The 25,131-nt window shown below is 45.5% G+C and overlaps 1 protein-coding gene across 2 annotated transcripts in view; it reads left to right on the plus strand.

The window, feature by feature from the left end:
• LOC142185241 (fibronectin type-III domain-containing protein 3A-like) overlaps positions 1-25,131 on the plus strand; it is a 61,944-nt gene that overhangs the window by 30,980 nt on the left and 5,833 nt on the right. For both annotated transcript variants that reach the window (XM_075260534.1, XM_075260535.1), the window contains exons 2-19: positions 5,046-5,183; positions 10,686-10,761; positions 11,202-11,278; positions 12,548-12,779; positions 14,091-14,369; positions 16,125-16,183; positions 17,620-17,777; positions 19,069-19,128; positions 19,751-19,889; positions 19,976-20,029; positions 20,481-20,602; positions 21,770-21,944; positions 22,035-22,121; positions 22,267-22,405; positions 22,492-22,560; positions 23,531-23,649; positions 24,292-24,397; positions 24,713-24,885. In XM_075260534.1, the coding sequence (XP_075116635.1) occupies positions 5,073-5,183; positions 10,686-10,761; positions 11,202-11,278; positions 12,548-12,779; positions 14,091-14,369; positions 16,125-16,183; positions 17,620-17,777; positions 19,069-19,128; positions 19,751-19,889; positions 19,976-20,029; positions 20,481-20,602; positions 21,770-21,944; positions 22,035-22,121; positions 22,267-22,405; positions 22,492-22,560; positions 23,531-23,649; positions 24,292-24,397; positions 24,713-24,885 (2,235 nt within the window). In that variant the 5' untranslated portion in view covers positions 5,046-5,072. The remainder of the gene's footprint in view (positions 1-5,045; positions 5,184-10,685; positions 10,762-11,201; positions 11,279-12,547; positions 12,780-14,090; positions 14,370-16,124; positions 16,184-17,619; positions 17,778-19,068; positions 19,129-19,750; positions 19,890-19,975; positions 20,030-20,480; positions 20,603-21,769; positions 21,945-22,034; positions 22,122-22,266; positions 22,406-22,491; positions 22,561-23,530; positions 23,650-24,291; positions 24,398-24,712; positions 24,886-25,131) is intronic.

A 25,131-nucleotide genomic window follows, 5' to 3' on the forward strand; every position in this document is an offset into this window, starting at 1 on the left:
CCAGAAATCTACACCAGTCCCTGACACAGGTTTGAGGTCAAGTATCTGTAACCTCTTCACTTGAGCAAGAATCAAGAAGCCAGAGTCTCGTGATAATTTTGGCATGTCTAATGTGGGGGAACGGATTAAACACCAGTCTTGCGTTAATCTTAAAGGGATCCAATCATTGGAATCCCATTTCTTTTCTCCCTAACATGTAGGAATAGCCTTAAGAAAGGCTATTCTTCTACCTGTAGATGTCGTCTCCGCACCGCCGTTCGGTAGAAATCCCGGTTTTCTTCTATATGTGAATGAGTTCTCTCACAGCACTGGGGGCGGCCCCAATACTGCGAGAAAAATCTCCAGCGACGCCTCTCTTCTCTCTGGAACGCCTCTCTCCGCGTCTTCTTCCGTCCTGGGTTTCAAACTTCTAGGCATGCGCAGTTGGCTGTTTCATTGGGTCTCGGGCAGAGCCGACTTTGCATGCTCGCGGCCATTTTCTTGTGGCCGCTTACACAGTAAGCTGGTGTAAGCGGCCACAAGAAAATGGCTGCGGGCATGAGCAGTCGGTTCTTCCCGAGGCCCAATGGCATGCCTATAAGTTTGGAACGGCGGCACGAAGAAGACACCTAAAGGTAGGAGAAGAATAGCCTTTCTTAAGGCTATTCCTGTGTGTTGGGGATTAAAAATGGGATTCCAATGATTGGATCCCTTTAAGTTCCCGTCGCTTCCCCATGCATGTCTTCAACCTAACATGGCTTCTTTAAGGTGTTTTTTTCACAACAATATGTGCCATGTAGGCTGTATGGACTGTGATACAGATGAAAATAAGTGGGGTACCATAATAAAGTATACCGTAATCTAGGGGTATAGTAAGATGGACAAGACTGGAGACAACCATTGCAGCATTGTTTGCTGCCCTTGACTTAAAACAGAATCTTCTTATACCATGTGATGATAGAAGATAAATTTGACTTTCCATGCAGTTTGCCTCACCCCTTGTCAAATTCAGAATGGACTGTTAAATATACATTTTATTGAGCGTTTAATGTTCATTATTCACGCCTCTTTCTCATTGGGTTCGTGGTTGAAGAGCAAAACCAGAGGCAGCGGCCGCGGATTCCTGTCTGGTTCATAAAAGGACAATGATGAAGAAATTCTTAAATTTCTCCAGAAACATTATTTAGCAACTTTTTTTTGTTCCTTGGAAAGATACAGTACGTATGCATCAGTTCACGTAAACACATGTACAGATGTCTGACCACTAGAAAAGCAAGGATAGGATGAGCCACTTATTAAATATGCAGAATTTAGGTAATTCTAACTGTTATTTGGGAAATACTGTGCACACAAACCATCTGGATATGGATTTTTTTTTACATGTGTAATTCAAGTTCCATGTGTGTTTTGTAAGTCGGACCGTTCATAGGTTAGATCGCTGTTCACAGCTGCCTAGTTCGTGAATATAATGCCAGAACTATGTAACTGTAAGAACTGCTGTGACAAGAGCAAAAGAGTGGTGGTGGTGGTATACCTATACATGGCAGTGCTATTCCAATATCCCAGGTGCTCGGTATACACGTATGGCCTCCTCGGGGTCCTAGATTGGTTACCCTGAGCCTTGTGATCAAAACCAGCAGCTGGTCCCCGAGTCGCTCTGCCATCTTTCCCATCTACACAGTTATAGCCCCCATATAGCACCGTTAACTATATGTGGTCATGGTATAGGAGGCAAAGTGACAGTGGGGGACGGGTGCTGGTTCCAATTATGTGACCCTACTCGGAACTAGCCCAGAACTTCTAGTTGTTGTTGTTAAAGCCCCGGGAGGAGGGAGTCCCTGGAAAACCCCTTTAAAATTTGTTTGTGGCACCACATCCTGAGAACTATGCTTTTTTTTTTTTTCTCAGCAATTCATGCCTGTAGGGGGCTTATGTTTAGCAGGGCAAGTAGAATTTTTCATTGGTACCACTTGGGTTACGTATGGTCTTTACAATTCTGACTTTAGGTTTTAGGTTTTTATTTTACATTGTATGCCCTATTTTATGACGAAGTTTATAAACACTTTATTATACTATGGGGTTAAAATGGGTAGTCTCGGATTTGAGTTTTTTTTTTTTTTTTTTTGCTCTAACCGCTTTAAATGGATTCTACCATTGAAATGAATTTTTTTGGCGATCACACGTCGGAATAGCCTTTAGAAAGGCTATTCGTCTCTTACCTTTAGACGTGGTCTCCACTGCGCCGTTCCTTAGAAATACCGGTTTTTACCAGTATGCAAATTAGTTCTCTTGCAGTGATGGGGGCAGACCCTAGCGCTGAAAATGCGATGGGGGCATCCCCACTGCTGCTCGAGAACAGGATCCTGCTCCGCTTCTATCTTCTGCTGTATCCTCCTCTTCTTTCGTCGTCTTCATTCTGTGTCACCTCCGACAGCTGCGCAGTTGGCTCTGCCAGTGAGACACCAGCAGAACCGAGTGCGCATGTCGGCCGGTGGCCATTTTTGGAAGGCCACTCCTGCATTGCACTACAAGAGCAAGAGCGGCCTCCCAAAAATGGCCGCCGGCCGGCATGCGCAGTCTGCTCTACTAGTGTCTCACTGGCAGAGCCAACTGCGCAGGTGTCGGAGGTGACGCAGAAGGAAGATGACGAAAAAAGGGGAGGATCCAGCTGAAGATGGAGGCGTCGCTTGAGCCCCCTTTGCATTTTCAGTGCTGGGGCCCGCTCCCATCGCTGCGCGAGAACTGATTTGCATACCGGTAAAAACCGGTATTTCTAAGGAACGGCGCAGTGGAGACCACATCTAAAGGTAAGAGACGAATAGCCTTTCTAAAGGCTATTTCGACGTGTGATCGCCAACAAAATTCATTTCAATGGTAGAATCCCTTTAAAAGTTGCTATATATGTAGTTAGAGGATAGGATTCAAACATCAAAACTTTAAAACTGACTGTTCTGAAGCTATCTATTTATCTCAATAACTTGAGTTTTCCATTAAAGCGGTAGTGTCTCTTTAAAAAAGCGCCCTGCCATTGTTGCATCAGCTTGGGCTCACTGTATTCTTATAGTCAGAGGAAGTGGCGTGGGATTGTGAGGCAATGTTGGCATAGACTGAGGCCTGATCGGACTTTATCAGCCTAAATAATATAAAGGAAGTTGGCACACGTAATTTACTCACAGATCAGTCATTTTTTGTGGCTGTCGCAACATTCCTCATTGTTTGCCCATCGCCCAGCAACTCTTTATCCGGGGAATTTTCCATCCTAAGGTGATTGCTAAACGACTTCCTGATGCCTTTCGGAATGATTGTAATCCTATAGGTTTCATTTATAGGCCTCGTGTGCGTTCATTTTCACTACACTTGGATATGACACGGAGTTGCTCTGCCTGTAGAGAGATCCTATACTTAATCTAAGATTGCAGGGATATGGGTGATGATATAAAAGCGAGAATTAAACGCCAGGGGAAGCAAGTGCATTTTATTGTATTATCAGGAGGTACGTGTGGGTCAATAAATGTCACTTTGGGTGATCCCTAGTGGTCCTCGGAATCTGAGCCGGCTGAATGAGTGTAATAAATCTCACCGCGGAGCACAGTGGGCTTTTGTTTTATCCCTGTGGAAAAAAAGATAGCAGATAAACGTAATATGGCATGACAAATTTCCTGTATCCTGTTATCTCATTCTTCTTTTTTTTTTTCATGGGAAGGCTCAGTGCCTTTAACGCATGAATTTTTGGGTTAATCCTCTTAAATGGAGAAATGTGAGTGAATTTGCCTGCATGTTGTCTTGTAAAGGTTGAAGGGGCCCGCTCACACCTCATTTTGGCCCTTTGTTTGGTTTGTGCTCCAGGAGTTATCTGTAGGTCTCCATTATCCTAGTAGGATGCCCTTTTGCCATATGCCGTGGCGGTATGTGTCGGCTACCAGGATACGTTGGGGTATACATTACATTACAATACAATACAAAAGGCTTTATCGGCACAACCGAGTATACATTTGGCATTGCCAAAGCAAAGAGAGGGTGGGGTTGGAGTAGGTGGTTGGAGGTATAGTAGTCTTTGGATTCTTTGTTCTTGTTTGGGACATGTGGGTATGGACGGACATAGGGTGGGTGGATGATTAGGTGGGGTGTTGGGGTATAATAGTCTTTGGGGTCTCATCTTCCCCTCATTTGGTGGCAGGTGGACACGTATTGGGCAGCGATCTCCACAGTAGATTCCTCTTCTCCCATTACAATGTAGAGTTTCCTCTGCTCGTCTGCAGAAATGAAGTCTAGGATGTGGGCAGAGAGTCTTTGGAAGTAGCTGAGTATTTGGTACAGTGTAGCAGGAAATGGGCCTAGACTTTGGGAACACCATGGTCACAGTGTTGGCACAGTCTGTTCTCCCGTGGCTTGTACGACTGCCTATGCCGTCCAGTTTCAATCTCTAGGCTGTGGGCGCTCAGTCTGTACCGGCTCAGGGTCTGTTTGTGTATGGGGTGGGGTATTCTATTATCAGGAGCGCCTCTGTGTATTTCTCCATCGGAAGGCTTGAGCATAGCCTGACCCTTGTATGCTAGGCTTAAAGCTATCTCAGTATTTGGTTCTTAGGTCTGGGATATATTGGGTGAGTGGAGTAGATCAGCTTCGGCAGAAATGGCAAGGGTTGAAAGCCAGGCCTGCTACTTGGAAGTTTTTTGTTTTTTTTTGTGATGGGTCCTGTTTGGCTTTAGTCTTCATCACGATCCCTTCATACCATGGTATGGTCTGAGCAGGCAAACAAATTTGCCAAAGCTCATAACCCGTCTCCACATACACCGATTTGGACTGTATGATTTTGGAGTGCTGTTTTTGGCAACCATTTTGGGTGTGTTTTCTGGGGGAGTCTCTGGAGCACGGGCGCTGTTCCAATGAGATTTGGAACAGCGCCCGTGTATAGATTGTTCAAAATATATTTTTTGTTTGTATTTTTTTTTTTAATGGACATCCTTCACTAGAATCTTTGTATTGTTGGTGCATGATGTCAAATAATATGAGAAATTATCACTATTTCAATATATATATATATATATATATTTTTTCCTCTGCAGGTGGTGGATGTGAACATCTGTCGATGAATGATCATTTCAGCCATGATGACCGACCAGCCTCCTCCATTGGAAGCTACGCCCTTAATGAATGAAGTTTCACTTGTACCTCACATGGTGAATGGCGATAGCACCCAACAGGTAAATAGGGCTATAGGCTTTTGGGGGAAGCCTCTGCGTCAGTGCCCCTACCAAGGCTGATGCAAATTTCCAATTGATCCCAACGTAGCCACAGTTTTATATATATATAGCCAGATAAAGTATGACTAGAAGCAAAAAAAAAAGTTTCCGTTTCTGGCTATAGCTATGTTTACTAAAATTTGTTAGCTGTGCTGTTTTGGGAAGTTCTTACAGTCCCCTTTTGCCAAATGTGTGCGGTCTCTGGCATTGGACTCGCGTACTAATTGGCTTATGCTATACTGCAGTTGAAGTATTTCCAGCATTAACACCTTGTACGCTAGGTTCACACTAGCGGTGTTCATTTGAATCCCCAGTGGACCCGCTAAATCAGCAGTTACACAAGGACACCGGTGGTTTACTATAATGGAGTCCACCATTTTCATGCTAAAAACTGTGGAGAGAAACTGTGTTTTTCTCTCATCAAGTTCAGTGGTTTTTGGGACAAATGTGAACTCAGCCTTATCTGTTGACCCTTGTTCCTTCACATAATTGTAGTAGTGACTTGATGCATGATGATGTGTATTTGTTGTACATGACATGTTGTTACGTTAAGTAAGGTCCTTGTTGAAAAACAATGTGAACATGGGACTGGTTTATGGTTTACATGAAGTTTGGTCAGGCAGAAAAAAAAATCTGCGGGGTTGTCCCATCTCAAGGATCCTATCTATACTGGTAGCTTATGTAAATTGAAGACTTTTTCCTAAATATATTGCTTTAGAAATGCTGCTTTGTTTTCCTGCTGTGTGAGCTTACTCCTTCCATGTTTACACAGTGTTGCTATAACCATGGACCTGTAGGATAAGACAATCGATTCAGCTAATTGCAGATTGCTGATAAAGCCGAGTCTGTTAATTTTCTGTGTAAACAAACAAATAACACTGAGTCCGTTCTGTACAAGCATCTGCATATTATCTGATCTGTAAAAGTATTGTGATAATTCATAGTAATTCAGCTGAAACAGTGAGATGGGAAAACCCTTTAAGCTTCTTTTGGAACTGTTTTTTTAAACAGCTGTATTTTTTTTTTTTAACTAGTTGATTGCCTATTACACAGAGTACTGCTTTCTGAAAAGATTTTTGAAGTGTTTGACGCGAAGTTCACACCTGCGTTGTGGTTTCAGTTCTCCACTTGGGGACCCGAAATATGAAACCAGATCTGTTGCCAGTCTTTTTCGGAAACCCCCTGTAACCTAATGTATGTGTTAGGACTGTACAAATTGTAATAGTTGGATGGATGAGAGTCATTGATCTGCCATTATGGGATATGACGATCACCAGGACCAAACAATCTGCACTTTATGGGTTAAAAAAAAAGGCCACCTGATGAGTCACTCGGTTTTATTTATCGCCAGCCCACTGGAAACACATGATATTGTTGTAGCTGAGGTTGGCCCGGGCCTTCTGAAGTGGTATCACTTCCTTCCACTTGACTAATCGGTGGAGTTCTACTTTTCTTATCGTCACTGAACCAAACCGTCCGCAGCTTTCACAAGTACGTTGCGGTTTCAGTTTAGAAGTACTGTATTCTTCGAAATTCCATGTATGAGATCAGTCATGCTGCATACCCACCCACGTCATGTCCGTCCCATTACATATTAATATTGATCTATCTTGGGGTATTTGTTGCAGACACAAGCTACACTATTTTTAGCTTATCCTCTGGTTATACATATATATATATATATATATATATATATATATATATATATATATATATATAGTATTGTACACACTAATAGTGCCTGGAGATGAGCGATTAAGAATACATTTATGTTTTTTTTGGGGGGGTGTTACCTGTATGCAAAATTGGGTGACACCAGTAGTCAAGCATCCATTAGGGAAGCCATTTTTACTCCACCCCAAGATTTCACGCAGTATCCCTTTAAGACGTCACTGGGTTTATCCCTGCGTGGCGCGTGTTGTAATACGGAACGATGGCTGAAGACTAAATAGCATTTTCTCACTGCTTGTATTGGCTCCTTCCGTCTTATTTTCCATGACTTCACGCCACTAATTACATGTGGGTAGCGGCAGCCAGGAACAATGCCATAAATCTCGCAGTAACATTGCTGGAATTTATAGCTCGCCTCCGACTCTTTCATTCTTCATCACCAAAATTTATGAAAAAAAAAATAAAAAAATAAAAAGATAGCCGGTTGTATGAGTGAGCCCGAAATGAATTTCCACGCAAATAAACTTGTATTGGCAGCTCGAATGGACAAATTGCTCCTCTGCAACTGTGAAACAGATGTTTTCTTGTTTTTAGAGCCTCCAGTTGCGCAAGAGTACAGCTGAAATAAGCTTCGAATTGTTTAGCATTTCTCTGAAATACCCGCCAGTGACAGAGCGGCCACACTCAGAAACCAGCAGCTGCTCGAAACTAGAAATACCGTTTGTTTGGAAAGGATGAGTTGTCTTTACGTTCTTTTCCATCGTGAAGTCTCGCTGCCAGCACTTGATTATGACCTTGCCAGAGTACAGGCGTGAAGTATCCTGCAACTTGGACCTCTTGGTTCTCCTCCCTCAGTCTGGTAGAACCATGGGACTTGGGGCTTCTTGCCCCCTGACTGTCCGGCAAGGCTCACCATAATGTTTTGCAGGTGCAGATAACTGTATATCCTCCCATCAGCTATAGGCACGTATTTACACTGAAAGTTCGAGTTGCGTGGTTAGAGCATCAACAGGCCACAGCTGTAAACTTACAGCTGGGTGTAGGGAATTTCTACTAGAGAGGTCATGTGATGGACACACAGGTGCATGGCTTGTTACAGTTGCACCTCAATAATCTTTCTACCAATGAGCTGCATTCAGGGGCTGTCCACTCTGCGTCCAGGGGCTATCCACCGCTGCGTCCGGGGGCTGTCCACCGCTGCGTCCGGGGGCTGTCCACCGCTGCGTCCGGGGGCTGTCCACCGCTGCGTCCGGGGGCTGTCCACCGCTGCGTCCGGGGGCTGTCCACCGCTGCGTCCGGGGGCTGTCCACCGCTGCGTCCGGGGGCTGTCCACCGCTGCGTCCGGGGGCTGTCCACCGCTGCGTCCGGGGGCTGTCCACCGCTGCGTCCGGGGGCTGTCCACCGCTGCGTCCGGGGGCTGTCCACCGCTGCGTCCGGGGGCTGTCCACCGCTGCGTCCGGGGGCTGTCCACCGCTGCGTCCGGGGGCTGTCCACCGCTGCGTCCGGGGGCTGTCCACCGCTGCGTCCGGGGGCTGTCCACCGCTGCGTCCGGGGGCTGTCCACCGCTGCGTCCGGGGGCTGTCCACCGCTGCGTCCGGGGGCTGTCCACCGCTGCGTCCGGGGGCTGTCCACCGCTGCGTCCGGGGGCTGTCCACCGCTTCGTCCGGGGGCTGTCCACCGCTTCGTCCGGGGGCTGTCCACCGCTGCGTCCAGGGGCTGTCCACCGCTGCGTCCAGGGGCTGTCCACCGCTGCGTCCAGGGGCTGTCCACCTCTGCGTCCAGGGGCTGTCCACCGCTGCGTCCAGGGGCTGTCCACCGCTGCGTCCAGGGGCTGTCCACCGCTGCGTCCAGGGGCTGTCCACCGCTGCGTCCAGGGGCTGTCCACCGCTGCGTCCAGGGGCTGTCCACCGCTGCGTCCAGGGGCTGTCCACCGCTGCGTCCAGGGGCTGTCCACCGCTGCGTCCAGGGGCTGTCCACCGCTGCGTCCAGGGGCTGTCCACCGCTGCGTCCAGGGGCTGTCCACCGCTGCGTCCAGGGGCTGTCCAGGATATTGGATGTAATAATGCTTTTATTTTCCATATTTACAGTAGTGTAATGTCAGATAAGATGTGATCAGACAGTGAATGATAAGATGACATTATGTCTAATGTGATGAGCAGTCACCAACCACAAGTAATTCAAGAACAAAGGCCTAAATATATCTTCTTGACAAACAACATTTCATGGCTAGAGATGACCAAAAGGTTACAACGACTCATAGGAACTAGCTTTAATGATCTAGCGCATCTACAGTCCATGTGCCACTCATGTACTGTCCAATCATGCGCTGACTATGATCGGCACTTTGCCAGCGCGTGATCGGCACGTGATTAAAAAAAAACAATTAAAATGACCTTATTGACCTAATGACAGCGATAGGGCAGCTTTATCTGTCTGATGGGGTAACTTTAATTCAGGGTAAGGTTTTTTTAAAAGGGGTGTGGCTTAAATATCAATAATTGCAATCAAAATACATGTAGCTGCTTCATTGCAAAAAAATGTTCATACTGCATAAAATGACTTGCTTGAATTCATATTAAAGGGTTTTTCCAGGCTAGGGGGGGCTGACACCTGGCATCTGCTTGGTCAGCAGCCGACATACAGAGAATGGATCAGGAAGCAGACAGCACTGTTCTCTGTGTAGTGGCTAAACTGAGTTACTGCAGCGCAGCATCTGTTCAAATAAATGGAAAATGATCTGCAGTACCTGATCTGGCCACTACACAGAGAACGGAGCTGTCTGCTTCCTGCTGCATTCTCATGTATCAGCTGATCTCTGGGCATGCTTGTTGTAACCCCGCAGATTTATTATTGATAGTCTATTCTTAGAATATTTTTAGCCCAGAATACCCTTATAATATTAGCTAAAGACGAAGTGTAGAAATGCTAGATATCGTTTTAGCAAAATCCTATCTATATATTGAGCTCTAGGCTGTAAAGGCTGAACTGAGAGGTGTCGTTGCTCGGTCACTGTTACATACGTTGCGGTACAGGACTGTTTGCTGTCTGGTTTACATTCTTCTAATAAAACTACCAGACCATGATACCGATGCTCGAGCTTATCCGTCACTTGGTACTGGGTCACTTCTTTGATCTCTTAAATTACTTGAGATCATTCAGATGTTTTCTTGGCACCGCACGAAAGTGTTATGGGAAGATCAGTCGCCAATGTATATTTTTCTACCTAATTTCTTTCGCTACTACTGAGATGACCTCTGGCTGTAAATACATAGGGGCCAGTACTTCACTTTTTGGATTTTTCCTACTTAAGGTTCTCATGGCCTTGGAGTGATCTGATCTTCTCCGTACAGTAGGGATTCATTTTTAGCGGATGCCTTACCTGTAGAACTTGTGCGGGCCAGATTTCTCATAGATCCCGGGAAATCCTGGGATTTCCCAAAGATCTCTTTGATGGCCCATACATACCGCCCTAATACATACATACATACATACCGCCCTAATGTCTCTAGACCGTTTCTCTTTTAAGTTGATCTTGGAGGTCGTAGAGGTATGAAAAAAAAATGGCTGCCAGATTGTTGATAGGTTATATGTAGTGCAACCGTATCGATGTCAATGGAACGGAGCTGCAGTACCAGATAAGTCGTAGACAGGTGTGGCGGTGTTTTTGGAAGACAGCAGCCATGTTTTTAATCCTATACAACCCCTTTAAGTATTAAGCTTGAAGTATACGTCTCCTGTATCACTGGCACTGGTAAAAACCCGAACTTTTCCAAACAGCCTCTGTATTTGCAGGTGATTGTGGTGCAAGTGAACCCCGGGGAGACCTTCACCATCCGCACAGAAGATGGACACTTTCAGTGTATCCCAGGTAAGCCGAATAACTGCTAGTTCACCCTCTGCAGTCTGTCCTGGGGTTTTCCCTCCTCTGCACTTAGAAGTTGTGTATAGGCCGACCACGAGACTTGATATATTGCAGCTTCCTGGAAGTGCAGGCTCATTTATCAGCACTGCTACGGATACGGACATGTATGGTGATGTCACGTTAACCACTCATGGGTTTTCGTATAAAACCATGTTTAGAAAACTTTTTTATTTTAACTGTAAAACGTCATTTTCTGCTCAGCCAGGTGAAGGGATTTTCCATTTCTACGTGCAGAGATTCTTGTAGCCTGTGCAAGAACAGGGAGAGGAGTCAGAAGGGCATCACGCTAGGGGGCGGTTGGGTTTATAGTCCCAATTTAGGGGATGGCTGATGGTACGTTCCAGCAAATTGTAGTAATAACTTTTTCCCATTTGTTTCCCCTATAGGTCCAGCACATGTTCCCATGATGTCGCCAAATGGGTCAATGCCTCCGATATTTGTGCCGCCTGGTTATGTGTCTCAGGTATAATGCGGCTCATTTCCATCTTATATTAAAAAAAAATAATAATAATTGACTTGTATTGAAGCAGAAAGTTATTTCCCAACACCTATACGAGGGAATGTAATATCAGAATACGTCTCCGATTTAACAGGCCGCCAAAACCAGTCTATTACATGTTAGGGGGCAAACTGGCCTACGTGCCTTTATATGATTGAGCTATCCAACCAACCAAAAGATCAGTGGAGTCCCATACCTGGGCCCCCACGTCATCTGTTTGCGCACAGTGAGTGCTGCTTCTGCTTTACTTGTCATGTCCATTTGCCATATGGTCTACTGTATGTGCAGCTCAGTCCCATTCAAGCGAGATGGGCCTGAGCTGCCAGGCCAAGCACTGGTGCTGTGCAATATACAGTACTTTGCTTAGTTCTCTTTAAACAGCTGATCATCAAGGGTCCTGAGTTTCGACAGTGACAATACAGACGCGTATAGCACGTATAATCTGTTCCACCCTCATTCTAGAGGCCTCCCAATCTGAGATTAGGAAATGGGTGGGTGCAGTAGCGCCCTCTAACTGCTGATGGTCCTATAAATTACATGCCGATGACAGGTTGTCTTTAATGCTATTCTAAGTACAAAGCGCCTACTAGACACCGTGTGGGGTATTTGTGTGCTGGCCAATATCTTGTCATCTGTTCTCAAGGCATGCCGGCAGCCGGTGACATATATTACGCTCACTGACTGGATTGTTTGCTTTTATCTCCTTTGACGGGAACTTTAAACAAACTTTTGGCATTAAAATCAAGTCCATGTTCGTCATTCTTGTCTGGCCGGGGTAGTAACTGCTATGATAGGATTCGGTAATCTTCCAAACGTTGAGAAAGCAGGAACTGGGCTGCTCGGAAAAGGGGGGATGGTTATCGAAATGTATTTTCCCAGCAGATACGGCACTTGGACCGTCACCAGTTCTTGTAATGACGTGACTGCACCTTTGTCTTGTAGGTATGGGTAAGGGCTACCCCAATAGTTGGACCTACCCGCTTCCAGCCATGAGACATTGGTGGCCTATATAGTCAATATGCCGGGATAGCCCAAGGTTTAAAGGGAATGTATCAAGGTGATTTGGGACACTAAACCCCCAGTCTATATGGACCTGTGGGTGATTTAGTGTCCTAAATTGACCTGATGGGTTGCCTTTAAGGGTATGTTTATATGCTGCAATGGCAGACCCAATGCTGCTAAGCGTTCTAAAGATTGAAGCGCTGACTTGACGTTTTTTCCTTCTTGTTACAGGTTGTGGAAGAAAATGGAGTGCGCAAAGTGTTGGTCTTGCCACATTCGACAGAGTTCCACCCGTCAATGCACCCCCCTCCGCCTCATGTAACCCACTTTATGCACCATCATCCGGCTCTGCTCCCTCACCCACCACATCACGTGTACCCACCAGTGCCTGGCACAGGGGAGCTGCCGCCCCAGTTTATACACCAGCATCCACCACACCCACCACATATTTTCCAGGAGCAAGGTATGGATTTAATAAGGTCATTTCTCTCTGCATTTTTTCCTTTTTTTTTTTTTTTTTTTTTTTTTTTTTTTTTTTTTAAGCTGGTCGTACATGTCAGCCAAACGTACGAAATTGACCAGGACCAGCTGATCTTATGATGTGTGTGCATGTCCTGACTCCTCTGATGGCAGTTGTCGATATGTTGGATTTCACTTACTCACTTATCCCTTTTAGGCTACGTCCCCACAGGACGCCCCTGCAGCAATAAAGCGCTGCATGAAAAAACGCGGTGGGAACGCTTCATGGTTCTTCCCGCAGTGCTTTAAGCAGAAAGTTTGCAGAGTTTTCCTGCGCTGACTTTCTGCTGCCATTATACCTAAGGGGAAACCAATGGCTTTTCCATAGGTATGATTGACATGCTGCGATTTCCAAAACCGTGGCTTGTTCGCACAGCGGTTTTTACCATAAAGTGGGCATGGCATTCGATAGTACAGCACAGTAAAATGCTGGGCAAATAGAGTTTCCGTCCTGTGGTGCCCTGGCCTTAAAAGGGTTTTCCAGGACTTGATAACCTCATCTTCCGCTAGGTCATCAATATGTGTTTGGTGGGGGCCTGACAGCCAGGACCCCTCACAGATCATCTAGTTGGGTTCTGCATCCTCTTCACTGGATGCCAAGCACAATGTCTTGAATGGGACTGAGCCGCAGACAGGCCACGTGACTAATGAACATGACGTCATTGTTCTATGATGTAGATTTGCAGCTCACTGGCGTGCCACTGACTCTTCAAGCAACCGATCTGTGGGGATCCTCAACAATCCGATAGATAGTTATAACCTATTCTAAAAGTCAGTTTCCAGAAAAGCCCTATAAATAATGACGTATCTGCTGTAGAAGTGATTCCTCAAAATGGAAATGCAGATTTAGAGGTTGCACTTAAGGAGTTTACATATTTTAAAGTCCATCGGCACATGGAAGAAGCCGCCGTCTCCATAGCTGATCGGCGGTTGTTCTGGGTGTTGGATCCCTGCCAATCTTGTACTGATCCCCTATCTTAAGGATATTGGTTATCAATATACAAGTCCTGGAAAGTTCCTTTAAGAAGATATGCACGCTGTGTTGAGCTGAGTACATTGGATTGATGGCTATCTAAGGTGTGTAACCAGCTATAGACATTGATAACCTAGGTAATAAATCTAATCCTTTATACATCGCATTACTTATATTGAACTGATCCCGTTCTGCAGAGCTGAAATCTCTGCACACTCCTTGCTGGTTGTCGCTCAGGTTGGGGTTTTGTTATTTTGACGGTCCACTTTCTTCACGTTTCAGATCTGCGGTCACACGGGAGGATGAACTTCCCTCAGAGAGACGAGCGAAGCATGAAAGTGCAAGAGCAACTTCGGAAAAAATTAAAAGACCGCCAGATTAGCACCCACAACAACAACAAACTGCACAGCCCACCCTCCTCCCCTCACAAAGCACACATTGCTGCCAATTCACACATGCAAAACGGATACACTAAGGGTCAGCACTTAACAGGGGGGCCTATCAAACTGAAGCAAGCAACTCGAATCCGGGGCAGTCCGCCCGCTGAGAATGAATCTGGAGGTAAGTTGTGCGAACCACATGGCGTCTCGCTGTAAAATGCACCGTCTGCTCGGTTGTATAGGACTGGGTAGTAGGCACGAGAGGTCTCAGGTGAAGCATCTATAGTACTGACCTGCATGAAATATTCAGTATCTACATGGCTCAGCAGAATCGCCTTTGCTTTCAGCAACCCCTGGGGTTGATTTAACCCAGTGGTAGGGAACGTACGGCTCTCCAGCTGTTGCAAAACTACAATTCCCAGCATGCATACTTGCTCTGTTGTTCTTGGAACTCCCTTGGAAGTGAATGGAGCATGATGGGAGTTGTAGTTTCACAGCAGCTGGAGAGCCAAAGGTTCCCTACCCCTGATTTAACCGATGACTTATCCTTAGACTAGGTCATCAATTAAATATCAGAAGGGTCTAACACTGGACCCCGAGCGATAAACTGAAGAGCCTGCAACCTCTATTACTTAACAAGCACAGCAACGTGCATTTGTTCAGCGGCTGTGCTTGGTATCCCACTTGAATGGGACTGAGCTGCGAACAAGTCATTTGATTGCTAAACGTGATATCACATGGCCTGAGAAGCGGATGCAGCACTCTGGAAGAACCACTTCAGATAGCTAAGCCATACAGGGAGTCGGACCCCCATAGATCTTCAATTGTTCAATTGAGAATCAAAGGTTTTACAGTGCATTCGCTTCACTGGATAAGCCTACTTTCTGATATATGCACCTCCATAGGCCCTGCCGTCACCTCCTTTCTTAAAATTGCAGGGTACAGTAAGTAGCTGGACATCTCATTTATCGCTCCCCAAGTCTCTGTTACATGACGGACTCTGCTCTACTCTTATGTATAAGTAGCAGGAGTAGAGCAGAAAGTTCATCACGTGACGGGCAGATGTAGAGCAACAAGACTTCCCTTCCCAAACTGTGTTCTGCAAACTTAAGAATAGGGCGATGGAGGGCTGACGTGTTTTTATTTCCCATATAAACCCTTTAAGGTGGCCATTCACACGAAATGAGCATAGGAGGATAGGACATCCATGAGAACTGGACAACGCTGTAATGTGCACCTTAAGAGTCCGCTGCCATATGAATAGTCACCCAGCTTTGAAGTGGCAACGTTTGATATGTCTTGCCCTGGTGTGTCAGCCATATGTCCTAGTACGACAAATGGAGAGGGTTTAATTCGCGATGACACAGGCCCTTTAAGAAACCAGGTTGACCTCCAATTGGGAGCTGTCATGGCAGTCCAATTGTGGCCTTACCAACTTTTACAGAAAAAGAGCTAGAAATGAAGATTTCAAGGTGCGTCTCCTCATTGTGTATACTAGTTTGTACCTTGTAAACGTATCCTGTATGTAGCGAATGACCTGTCACTACTCCTGGGTGTAAATGCACAACACTTGGCAACGCTAATCCAGGATATGCACCAGGACACTGGGCCGACCATCAGCATGGCCCGGGAGGAAGTGTGGAATGGGATTGTCAGGATGAATAAGTACTTGTATGTTGTGCAATGTTCAGGGCTTGCATCATTCCCTCTCTCAGATGGTGTTGAGGTGCATATAGTATGCAAATATGCAAATTCCCAACAGATTAGAGAATAACATCTGTGCGCTTTGCCGGTCCCCTGACTGTTAAATCAATACCAGTTGGCGGTTTCTTAAAAGCTTTCGATAAAAATAACCCCAGAGAACAATTTTGGGCGGCGGGGCCTACTGTGCGTGCCGAGGGGTTTCTAACACATTTTCATTCTTGGTCTTTGTTAGATGGAGAGGCAGAACCGAAAAAGCTACAAGATTTAAACCCCAGCATGACCAAGCCGGCTGTAAGTATATTGTACTTTGGAAGAATGGCGGCTTTCCTGGAAGCCTATGTACTTTGCAGAGCTCCGGCCTTCTAAGGATTTCTACCAAAAGTGGAATGTACACCGCTCATCTGATATAAATAGAAGCATGTGTCACGTAGATCGCTATCTGTTTATACGAAGGGTTAACCAGGGTGAACCTACACCTAGTAGGGGGCCGTATAAATGTCTGTTCCACTGTAAACCGCTATTACTGGAATCAGGGCCGTCTGATAAGAGTCGGGCCGCTGGCAAGTGAGATTCTTCAGCACTTTTGGACGCGACATCCCTAGACACGAGCTGTCCCCTGGTTTGCAGGGCAACAGCATTGTTTTTAATGGGAAGGGATATGAAGGAATTACTGTTAAAAACGAAGGTTTGTGATCTTCAAAAAACAGTGCCACTCTTGGCCGCTGGCTGTTTGTGGTATTGCAGCTCATCTCCATTCACTGCAGTAGAGCTGAGTTGCAATACTAGATGAAGCCCATGGTGCTGTGAATGTTTTTTTAATCTCGTACTATCCCTTTAATTCAGTTGCCTATTTGAGTTGTCCACCATATATATCCTTCTCATTTTCTACTCAAAGGGGTCGGTCAGGTTACTTTCTCAAGTGGCCTAACATTGGGCATGGAGGGGCACAACTCTACACTAGGCAGCCATCTAATGCCGCCCCAACATCATGACCTGGTCGCCTTATACGACACAATATTCAAGGGGTTGGATGGCTGTAAGCAGCAGTGTATCTCCATGCTCGGTGTCAGATCAGATGTGGACACATGCCTGCTCAGATTTTTCGGTTTATGATGTGGCTTGTACAGACCAATATGATTTAGGAGGCACTAACCTCCCCCCCCACCAATCTTCATGTCGCCTCTCACAGGAGGCTGAAGGGGACCGTTCATCACAGCACTACATACGCCGTATCCCACTGATATCGAGCGTTACTTGGCCTTCTCTGTAGGCTGTGGCCTTATTTGCTCTGAAATCTGACCCAGTCAGAGGGTTCCATTATGTTATGAGGGTATTCGAGGACACACAGTTCATTGAAATCACATTACATCACTTCATTAACAATGCATACTTGTGTGACACTTCCTGAAGAACCACTCGTTCATTCCCATCGGGGGCTCTCATGCGGTGTAGCCAGCCATGGCTTAGCCTTCTCTTAATGTATAGCTTGAATTCTATCAGCAATGTAAAGAAGAAGAAAGGAGGGCCAGAAATGAGAGTCGACGACATAAGAACGCTTCTTGTTTTCTTGGCTCCACCTTAAATGCTCAGATACTTTACGTTTTTTGGTTACTTTGTATTCCTTTCTTTTACCGTTATACTCCCCATAGGGCTGCTGCAGGTTGTGTATATTGGTTCCCATGGATCATTGACATGATTTAGACATTCTATTTCATCTTTTTATATAGGTTTCCAATTTGAAAGCAAGGTCGGCTATATTGTCCTGGAGTGTGCAAATCACCTCCCAGAATCGGGAGAGTCCCACAAGCCATTTACCAGGGGCATTTATCTACGAGGTGACCGTATCCAACAATGGCAAAAACGGAAAGTTCAAGCCTGCTTACTCGTGAGTATTAATTCAAGCAGTTATTGAACTTTGAGAGGCCGGAATTAAGGGGAGTTGTATATAGGCCTATGATGTGGCTCCACTTAGGGATAGTTCACACTAGTTCAAAGAGGGGGCGGATTATGGTGCTGAATCCACGTCATAATCCGCCCCCTCACAATGGAGGTCTATGTAGACCGCCAGGCTACTTTTTTCCGTGAGCGGCAACATGCCCTTTCTTCCTGCCGACTCTGCGGCTGATTCAGCTGCGACGTCCGCTTTGCGACACCTCCCCTCTGGAGTAGGCCCATTCATTTAAGCCTACTCCGGAGCGGAGAGCCGCGCACTGCACCAGTAACCCATCGCGGCAGCCGCCCCGGAATATGCACACGCGTAATCGCGTGTGAACTTAGCCTTACACAGCTCACAGAATGGAGACTGTCCGTCAGACTTTGCTGCGTTTCTATTTCCTTTCTAATGACGTATGGGCCTTATAAAGTAGAGTATACAAAAGAGTAAAAAAGATCCTGAATGTAAAAAAAATAACCAAAATGTTACTATAGTGCTTCCCTGAAAATAAGACCAGGTCTAAGGCTTATTTCCGGGATACATCTTTGTTTTGGTGTGGCCATATTTATAGATCAGCACTTCATCTCCTTGTAACTTTTACTCTATTCACTGGTGTTCCCGACCGCCTGGCCCTGGGACACTATAACATAGTCCTCGTCTTGTGCCAAAATAACAGTGAAGGGAATGTCTCACTGTCTCCTTAATTCTCAGGGTCATTGGGGTTCCTAGAGGTCTGGCCTTCACTCTGTTATACTCATAAGTCACTTCATTGGTTAAAAAAAAGGAATTTGCTCCTAGCGCCACCTATTGGAGGTAGCTCCCTATAGCTTAATACCTGGTTTTCAAAGACACCTAAGGGCATAATCTCGGAATAATAGCCAAACCAGAATAACTCCTTCTCATGGAGGGTCCCATCTGCAGACAACTGTCTAGAGATAGATGTCTCTTATCAGTACAGAGCAGGGTACTGGCTGTGTGACAGGTCTAGACGTGGATCTGCAGGGGCATTGGTCTCATATTAAAGTGAAACTGTACATTGACTTGCATATTACTTACCCAGAATTCTTAGCAGGCCATGCATGGTCTCTTATAAGTCACTGTACCATTTATTCCTAGTGAGACAGACCTCTTTACACCTGTAGGATTGGGTTCCCCTTAAAGTGTGGTCTTGCATAGCTCTTTACATTTTATATGTTGCCTTCTGGGCGCTCATATTTTTTTTTGTGCTTTTTGTTTTTTCCAGAGGAGATGCTACAACATGCACACTCACAGACTTACGGCCAGCAACAGACTACCATGTACGGTAGGTATTAGGTGGCTTTGACGGGGACTGTCCTTTCTACTGTAGCATGTTTTGTTTTGTTCTATTTTCTTTTTGAATACTGCAAAGTTTGAGCATAAGGCTAATATTCAGTCTGTGTTTTCCTGGGGTCCAGGGTGCCGATCCCCTGCCTGCTTTCCTGGGGTCCAGGGTGCCGATCCCCTGCCTTTTTTCATGGGGTCCAGGGTGTCAGTCCCATGCCTGTTTTCTTGGGGTCCAGGGTGCAGGTCCCCTGCCTTTTTTCCTTGGGTCCGGGATGTCAGTCCCATGCCTGTTTTCTTGGGGTCCAGGGTGCCGATCCCCCTGCCTGTTTTCCTGAGTTTCAGGGTGCCGATCCCCTGCCTGCTTTCCTGGGGTCCATGGTGCCGATCCCCTGCCTGCTTTCCTGTGGTCCAGAGTGCCGATCCCCTGCCTGTTTTCCTGGGATTCAGGGTACCGATCCCCTGCCTGTTTTCCTGGGGTTCAGGGTACCGATCCCCTGCCTGTTTTCCTGGGGTTCAGGGTGCCGATCCCCTGCCGGCTTTCCTGGGTCCAGGGTGCCGGTCCCCTGCCTGTCACTTTACTTGAATAGTTAATAATTGTGGTCATAATTTTTGTCTTTCAGAGTTACTGCCACTTGTCCACCTTTAGAGGGATCCATCTCGGAATTAGTGAGTTTTACTACGGAAAGCTGTGAGCCGGATTCACCAGCCCCACCGAAACTCACTAACAGAAGTCGGAATTGTTTGAACCTGCAGTGGAAGGTCTGCGCCCCTGTCCTCATTGTGGATATTCTGTAACTAGACTTTGCATTTCTCTTAATGTTCAGCTATTTTATTCTTCCTTTCAGGCGTCTAATGACAACGGATCAAAGATTAATGGCTACCTTTTGGAGTGGGATGAGGTATTAGACTTTTGTTATATATTCAATCATTTCCTATTAAACCCTTGACGATCTTAGCTTGGCCATGAGCCGTAAGAGAGATGTGCAGAAGATTATTCTATGTTGACTACTTTATCACAGGAGGTTTTGTTTTCTGACCTACACTTTGACTTCTGTGTCCCTAACCCATATATCATAGTGATGAGACATCACTGCCTACAAGGCTTAGGAGTTAGGCGGAATACATTCTGCCAGTGCCCATTTTGCATAGATGCCGAAAAGTTACTGGCCTATATGTCACCATCCCCATTCATCCAGGTTTTGGCTGTATTACACAGCTGAGGCCCAAAACCAGCTGCCGCAGTTGGAAAATACAGATTCAGGCCGATTCACCTCGTTTGCACCAAACAATAGTAAGTCCTCACATAACTTCTAATATAATATTATAACCGTTGTTTTTCTCTTTCTTTAGGGAAGACATGGACCGTTTAAAGAATGCTACTTTGGGCACCTTAAGCAATACAAGTTAACAAAGCTGTCTCCATCCACAAAGTATGCCTTTAGAATAGCAGCCAAAAATGACATTGGAATGAGGTAAGATTGAATTCACGCTGATGTCTCGCCGTCTCATAACTGCGTCTCATATGCCCTGCTGAGGCAGCGACGTTCTAGTTCTTGTATAACTTTTTTTTGGGGTCCTATAAGCCTTTGGCTTGTTTAAAGAGAGACCGTTCACCAGGTTTAGAAATCCCATAGACATAACTCATTGGATTGGGACTGTCAGCCTGTACATTTTGGGGTTATGTGTATCCAAGTCTGTTCAGCCATTCCAAAGATATAAGCTCTTTTATTGTTGATGTAAAGTAGGGTCTACTACCCAAGTGGGCGGTAACACTGTGGTGTCTCTGTACTGTATGTCATGCAGTAATGTCGCCCTTTTGGCTAGTAGACCCTAACTCACTTTAACACCAAAAGGTCTTATATATTTGGAGTGGCTGACTATATTAAGAAAAACAAAACTGTGACGTGACCGATCAGATGATATATGTCATGGGCTTTTCATATCTGGTGACCGGTCCTCTTTAATCTTCTCAATGGAATAATAATCTTGGAAAGTCTTGTCTAGGAACGCAGCATTGTGTTATCCCTCTGTTATTCCTCCTGTAAATATGTAACTGCATTGACAGTTGGGCATATCAGTTTTGCTGATTACAATATCAGACTGTGTAAGGACACTCAGGGCTCGTTCACATCTGCGCCCAGTAGTCCGTTCTGCAGGTTTCTGTTTCCTGCACAAAACAGGGAAGGAGACTGAAACCTGCCGGCATCTTTCAAACCCATTCATTTGAATGGGTTTGAAAAGTGTCCGGCCATGAGCGCCGGTGAGCGTTTTATGCTCTCCGCGGCAAAACCGTTTTTCTTAAACTGGACACAGAGTCGAACATGCAGTACTTTGTGTCCGGTTTAAAAAAAACTGTTTCGCTGCGGAGAGCATAAAACGCTCACCGGCGCTCAAGGCCGGACTCTGCATGACAGATTTCCGTCTTCTGCATGCAGAAGACGGAAACCTGAGAACGGACTGCCGAATGCTGGTGTGAACCCAGCGTCAGTGAAAATTTATGTTTTCCGGCATAGCAACTGAGGAACGGCACAACACAGTGTCAGGAAAGCAGATGGTTCTTCTTTAAGTTTACTGTAATCCTTGGAAGAACTTTTTTTTTGCTATATGACCCTTATATAGCTATTGTATTTCTCTTTCAGTGGATTCAGCGAAACAGTGATCTACTACACAGCAGGGAGCGTGCCCCCTGCGCCCTCACCGCCACGGCTTAGGCAAGCCGGTATCACCTGGCTCTGCTTAGAATGGAGTCCACCCAATGATATGCCTTCAGATGAAACACTAACGTATGTCCTGGAAATGGAAGAGGAAGGCTCGGTGAGTGGCCATTCCCCATGGCAAGCTAGTGTTGGATTATCGGATTCCAGATAAGAGAATTTGACGCCATCTTTTTATCTTATATGCTAGGGTTATGGTTTCAAGCCTAAACAGAACAGTGAAGATCTCACATGCACTTTAAGAAACCTGAGAAGGAACACTTCGTACAAGTTTAGGGTATGTTGTAATTTTGCAATGTTATTGTTGGTCAGTTATTGGCTGTGTATTATTGTACAAACATCTATTGTCTCAAAATTTGCATTTATTCGGAAAGAAAAACTTGCAGCATGTTCCCAATTCATGAGCTGCTTTGTCTCGCCAGGTGTTTGCGGTAAACAGCGAAGGCAGAAGTAGTCCGAGCGATATTGTAGAATACACAACTTCTCCCGATAAACCTGGACCCCCATGTAAGCCAAGTACAAAGGGCAAAATCCATGCGCACAGTGTGAAGATCATGTGGGGTGAGTCCGAGTTTTTGGATGTATTTGCTGTTTGTAGCTTTGGTTCTGTTCACTTGTATTCGTATAACAATCCTGTTTTATTGCAGATACCCCAAAGGACAATGGAGGGTCAGAAGTTACTAAATACATCCTGGAAATGGCAGAAAACGTAAATGGTGAGTAAATCGATTCCCACTGGGTTGTAATTCTCCTCCCACAAAAAACAAGACCTCGTACAGACATCTTAAGAGAAGTTATGGCTCTTAAAATGCGGCAGAGAAAAACCAATTCTGTGGTCTGAGGCTAAAGTTGGCCGAGTCCTAAAGGAGTCAAATAGCCTTCAAATCCACAGTGATCTATACAGTTGTGTGTGAACAGGAACTTCTATATTCCAGTTTACACACATGGAGCTTTTGTTTCCAAACCCTCCCTCACCACAAAATGGGAGCAAGCCCTAACGTGATTAATGGGCTGGAGTGTCTGGGCCCCAGGTTTTCCTAGATGGGTATCTTTTTTTTCCCCGGTGGGGAGGGGTCTAACAACAGGTCCAATATGGTGTGACATATTGGAGTCAATGGTGTGAATATTGGTGTGTTGGTGTTGAAATGGTGTGAATATTGGAGTGTCCTGCTGTGGGTCTAATTGATACCATATCCCCCTGCGGACCTATCCTTTAACTATTTAAAGGGGTTATCCAGGGAACATGTAAAAAATGTACTTACTCATCTTCATGTACGGATCCTTGGATTTCCAGGCTGGTCTCACAGTTGGAACCTGCACCCAACCCTAAGTCAACCATGTTCACTGGTATTGCCTGTACCGTGCGGGCTAGGGGGAAGGTGGTGGCGGGGTTGGGGCGGTGCTGGCTCTGATCACATGACCCAGAATGAGCTCGGCACATAAAGAACCTAGTAACATTCCTATGTTGTTAAAAAAAAATTGTGATATATTTACACAAGCTTATTTAAAAAATCCATCGTAACCTGCTTGTTGATGGTTTCCACAGATATTCCACTGAATACATTTTCTATACCATGCATTAAAACAGTAAAAATGTCAAGTTTTATATGTATCTGGTGTTAGTGAAAGATAAAGTGGATCTTAGTGGAAATTGGATTTACAGATCAGAACGTTTTTCTGTTACAGGGAGTAAATGGGAGACCATGTACAGCGGTCCTTATAAAGAACATGTGTGCGATCATCTCAAGCCTGGTACTTCCTATAGGTTCAAGGTGTATTGCGCCAATATAGTGGGCGCCAGTCAGGTAAGTTGGGTTTTATGGAACTGCCAAATACGACCTCGAAGGAACATAATAAGTAGAGATGAGCGAACACTGTTCGGATCAGCCGATCCGAACAGCACGCACCCATAGAAATGAATGGAAGCACCTGTGACGCCGGCCGGACGCCGGCAAAGTCAGCGTCACAGGTGCTTCCATTCATTTCTATGGGTGCGTACTGTTCGGATTGGCTGATCCGAACAGTGTTCGCTCATCTCTAGTAATAAGAAATATCGGCCACTTATCTGGCACTTAGTGTGTTTTCCTGGTCTCCCATTAGGGAGTTTCTGCCGGTACTGGTGGAATGGAACATCCGTTCTGATATTGTAGGATTCCTTTGAAGTTTGTGAAGAAATAAACAATTGGTGATGCTTCCTTGCAAAGCCTGACTCTATCGGTCTGTGTAGGGATGCACCCCTTATAATAGGGTAATGGTAACACCCAGCTGTCAATGATGGATGAGCACAACAACATGGCGGTCTAAGACATCATGCTCCAGAATTATTATATTATGGGGAATATACGGTTACTCACACTGACATTCTAGTAGATGTTAGAGGTCCTCTTTAAGTATTACCCTGTATATTAGGCTATGCATGTACCTAATAAGTATTTCTCTTCTTTTAGGGCTCAGATGTATTAACGGTCCAGACAGGCATTGTCCCTCCTGGTCCCTGCCACCCCCCACGTTTAGCTGGAAAAGCCAAATCCAAGGAGTTGAGTCTGCAGTGGGGTATGTTCCTTTGTTTGTTTGATATCAGGATAAACCACATCCTACCCCTCCCAGCTCAGGTCACTTTGTGGTGTGACTCTTAGTGATCCTGTAGGTCATGGCGGCTAACCCACTCCAGTTACTGCCCGGGAGGCCACAACCTTACTGCAGGGTCCTGGTGCTTTTGTAAAGTCAGCACTGTATAAATAAAAATATTATTATTATTAATTATTATTATTATTATTGATAAGTCATGCTTTATATGAAGACTGCAGACCACAAAATGATACAATGTTTTTCTGGCCTTTTATTAAAAACCTTGTGCCATTTCTGCAGATGCTCCAGGTGTAGACGGCGGCTCCGCAGTAACGTCTTATACTGTAGAGATGGCAAAATCTCAAGAAGATCGAGGCCAAGTCTATCAAGGTCCTGACCTGGAATGTACAGTGAGCAACCTGCTGCCTGGCCAGACATACTGCTTCTGGATAAAGGCTTCAAATAAAGCCGGGGTAGGTGTCTTATTGTACTCAGCGCCATGAGGCTGAATTCAAACATAAGTTTTTGTTGCATTTGTTAAAGGGAGTCTGTCACCAGAACCTGGCATATCATCCCACCCGGCAGATGGATAGGGTCACCTGAATGCAACAGTGTCTTCCCTTTGTGAATGTGTGGCTCCATTGCAACACCCTCGTTGCTCCACAGCTCATTTGCATATTGACATATATATATTTTTTTTAATATATTGAAAATTTATT

The sequence above is a fragment of the Leptodactylus fuscus genome, chromosome 11, assembly GCF_031893055.1.
Source record: "Leptodactylus fuscus isolate aLepFus1 chromosome 11, aLepFus1.hap2, whole genome shotgun sequence".
Taxonomy (NCBI): domain Eukaryota; kingdom Metazoa; phylum Chordata; class Amphibia; order Anura; family Leptodactylidae; genus Leptodactylus; species Leptodactylus fuscus.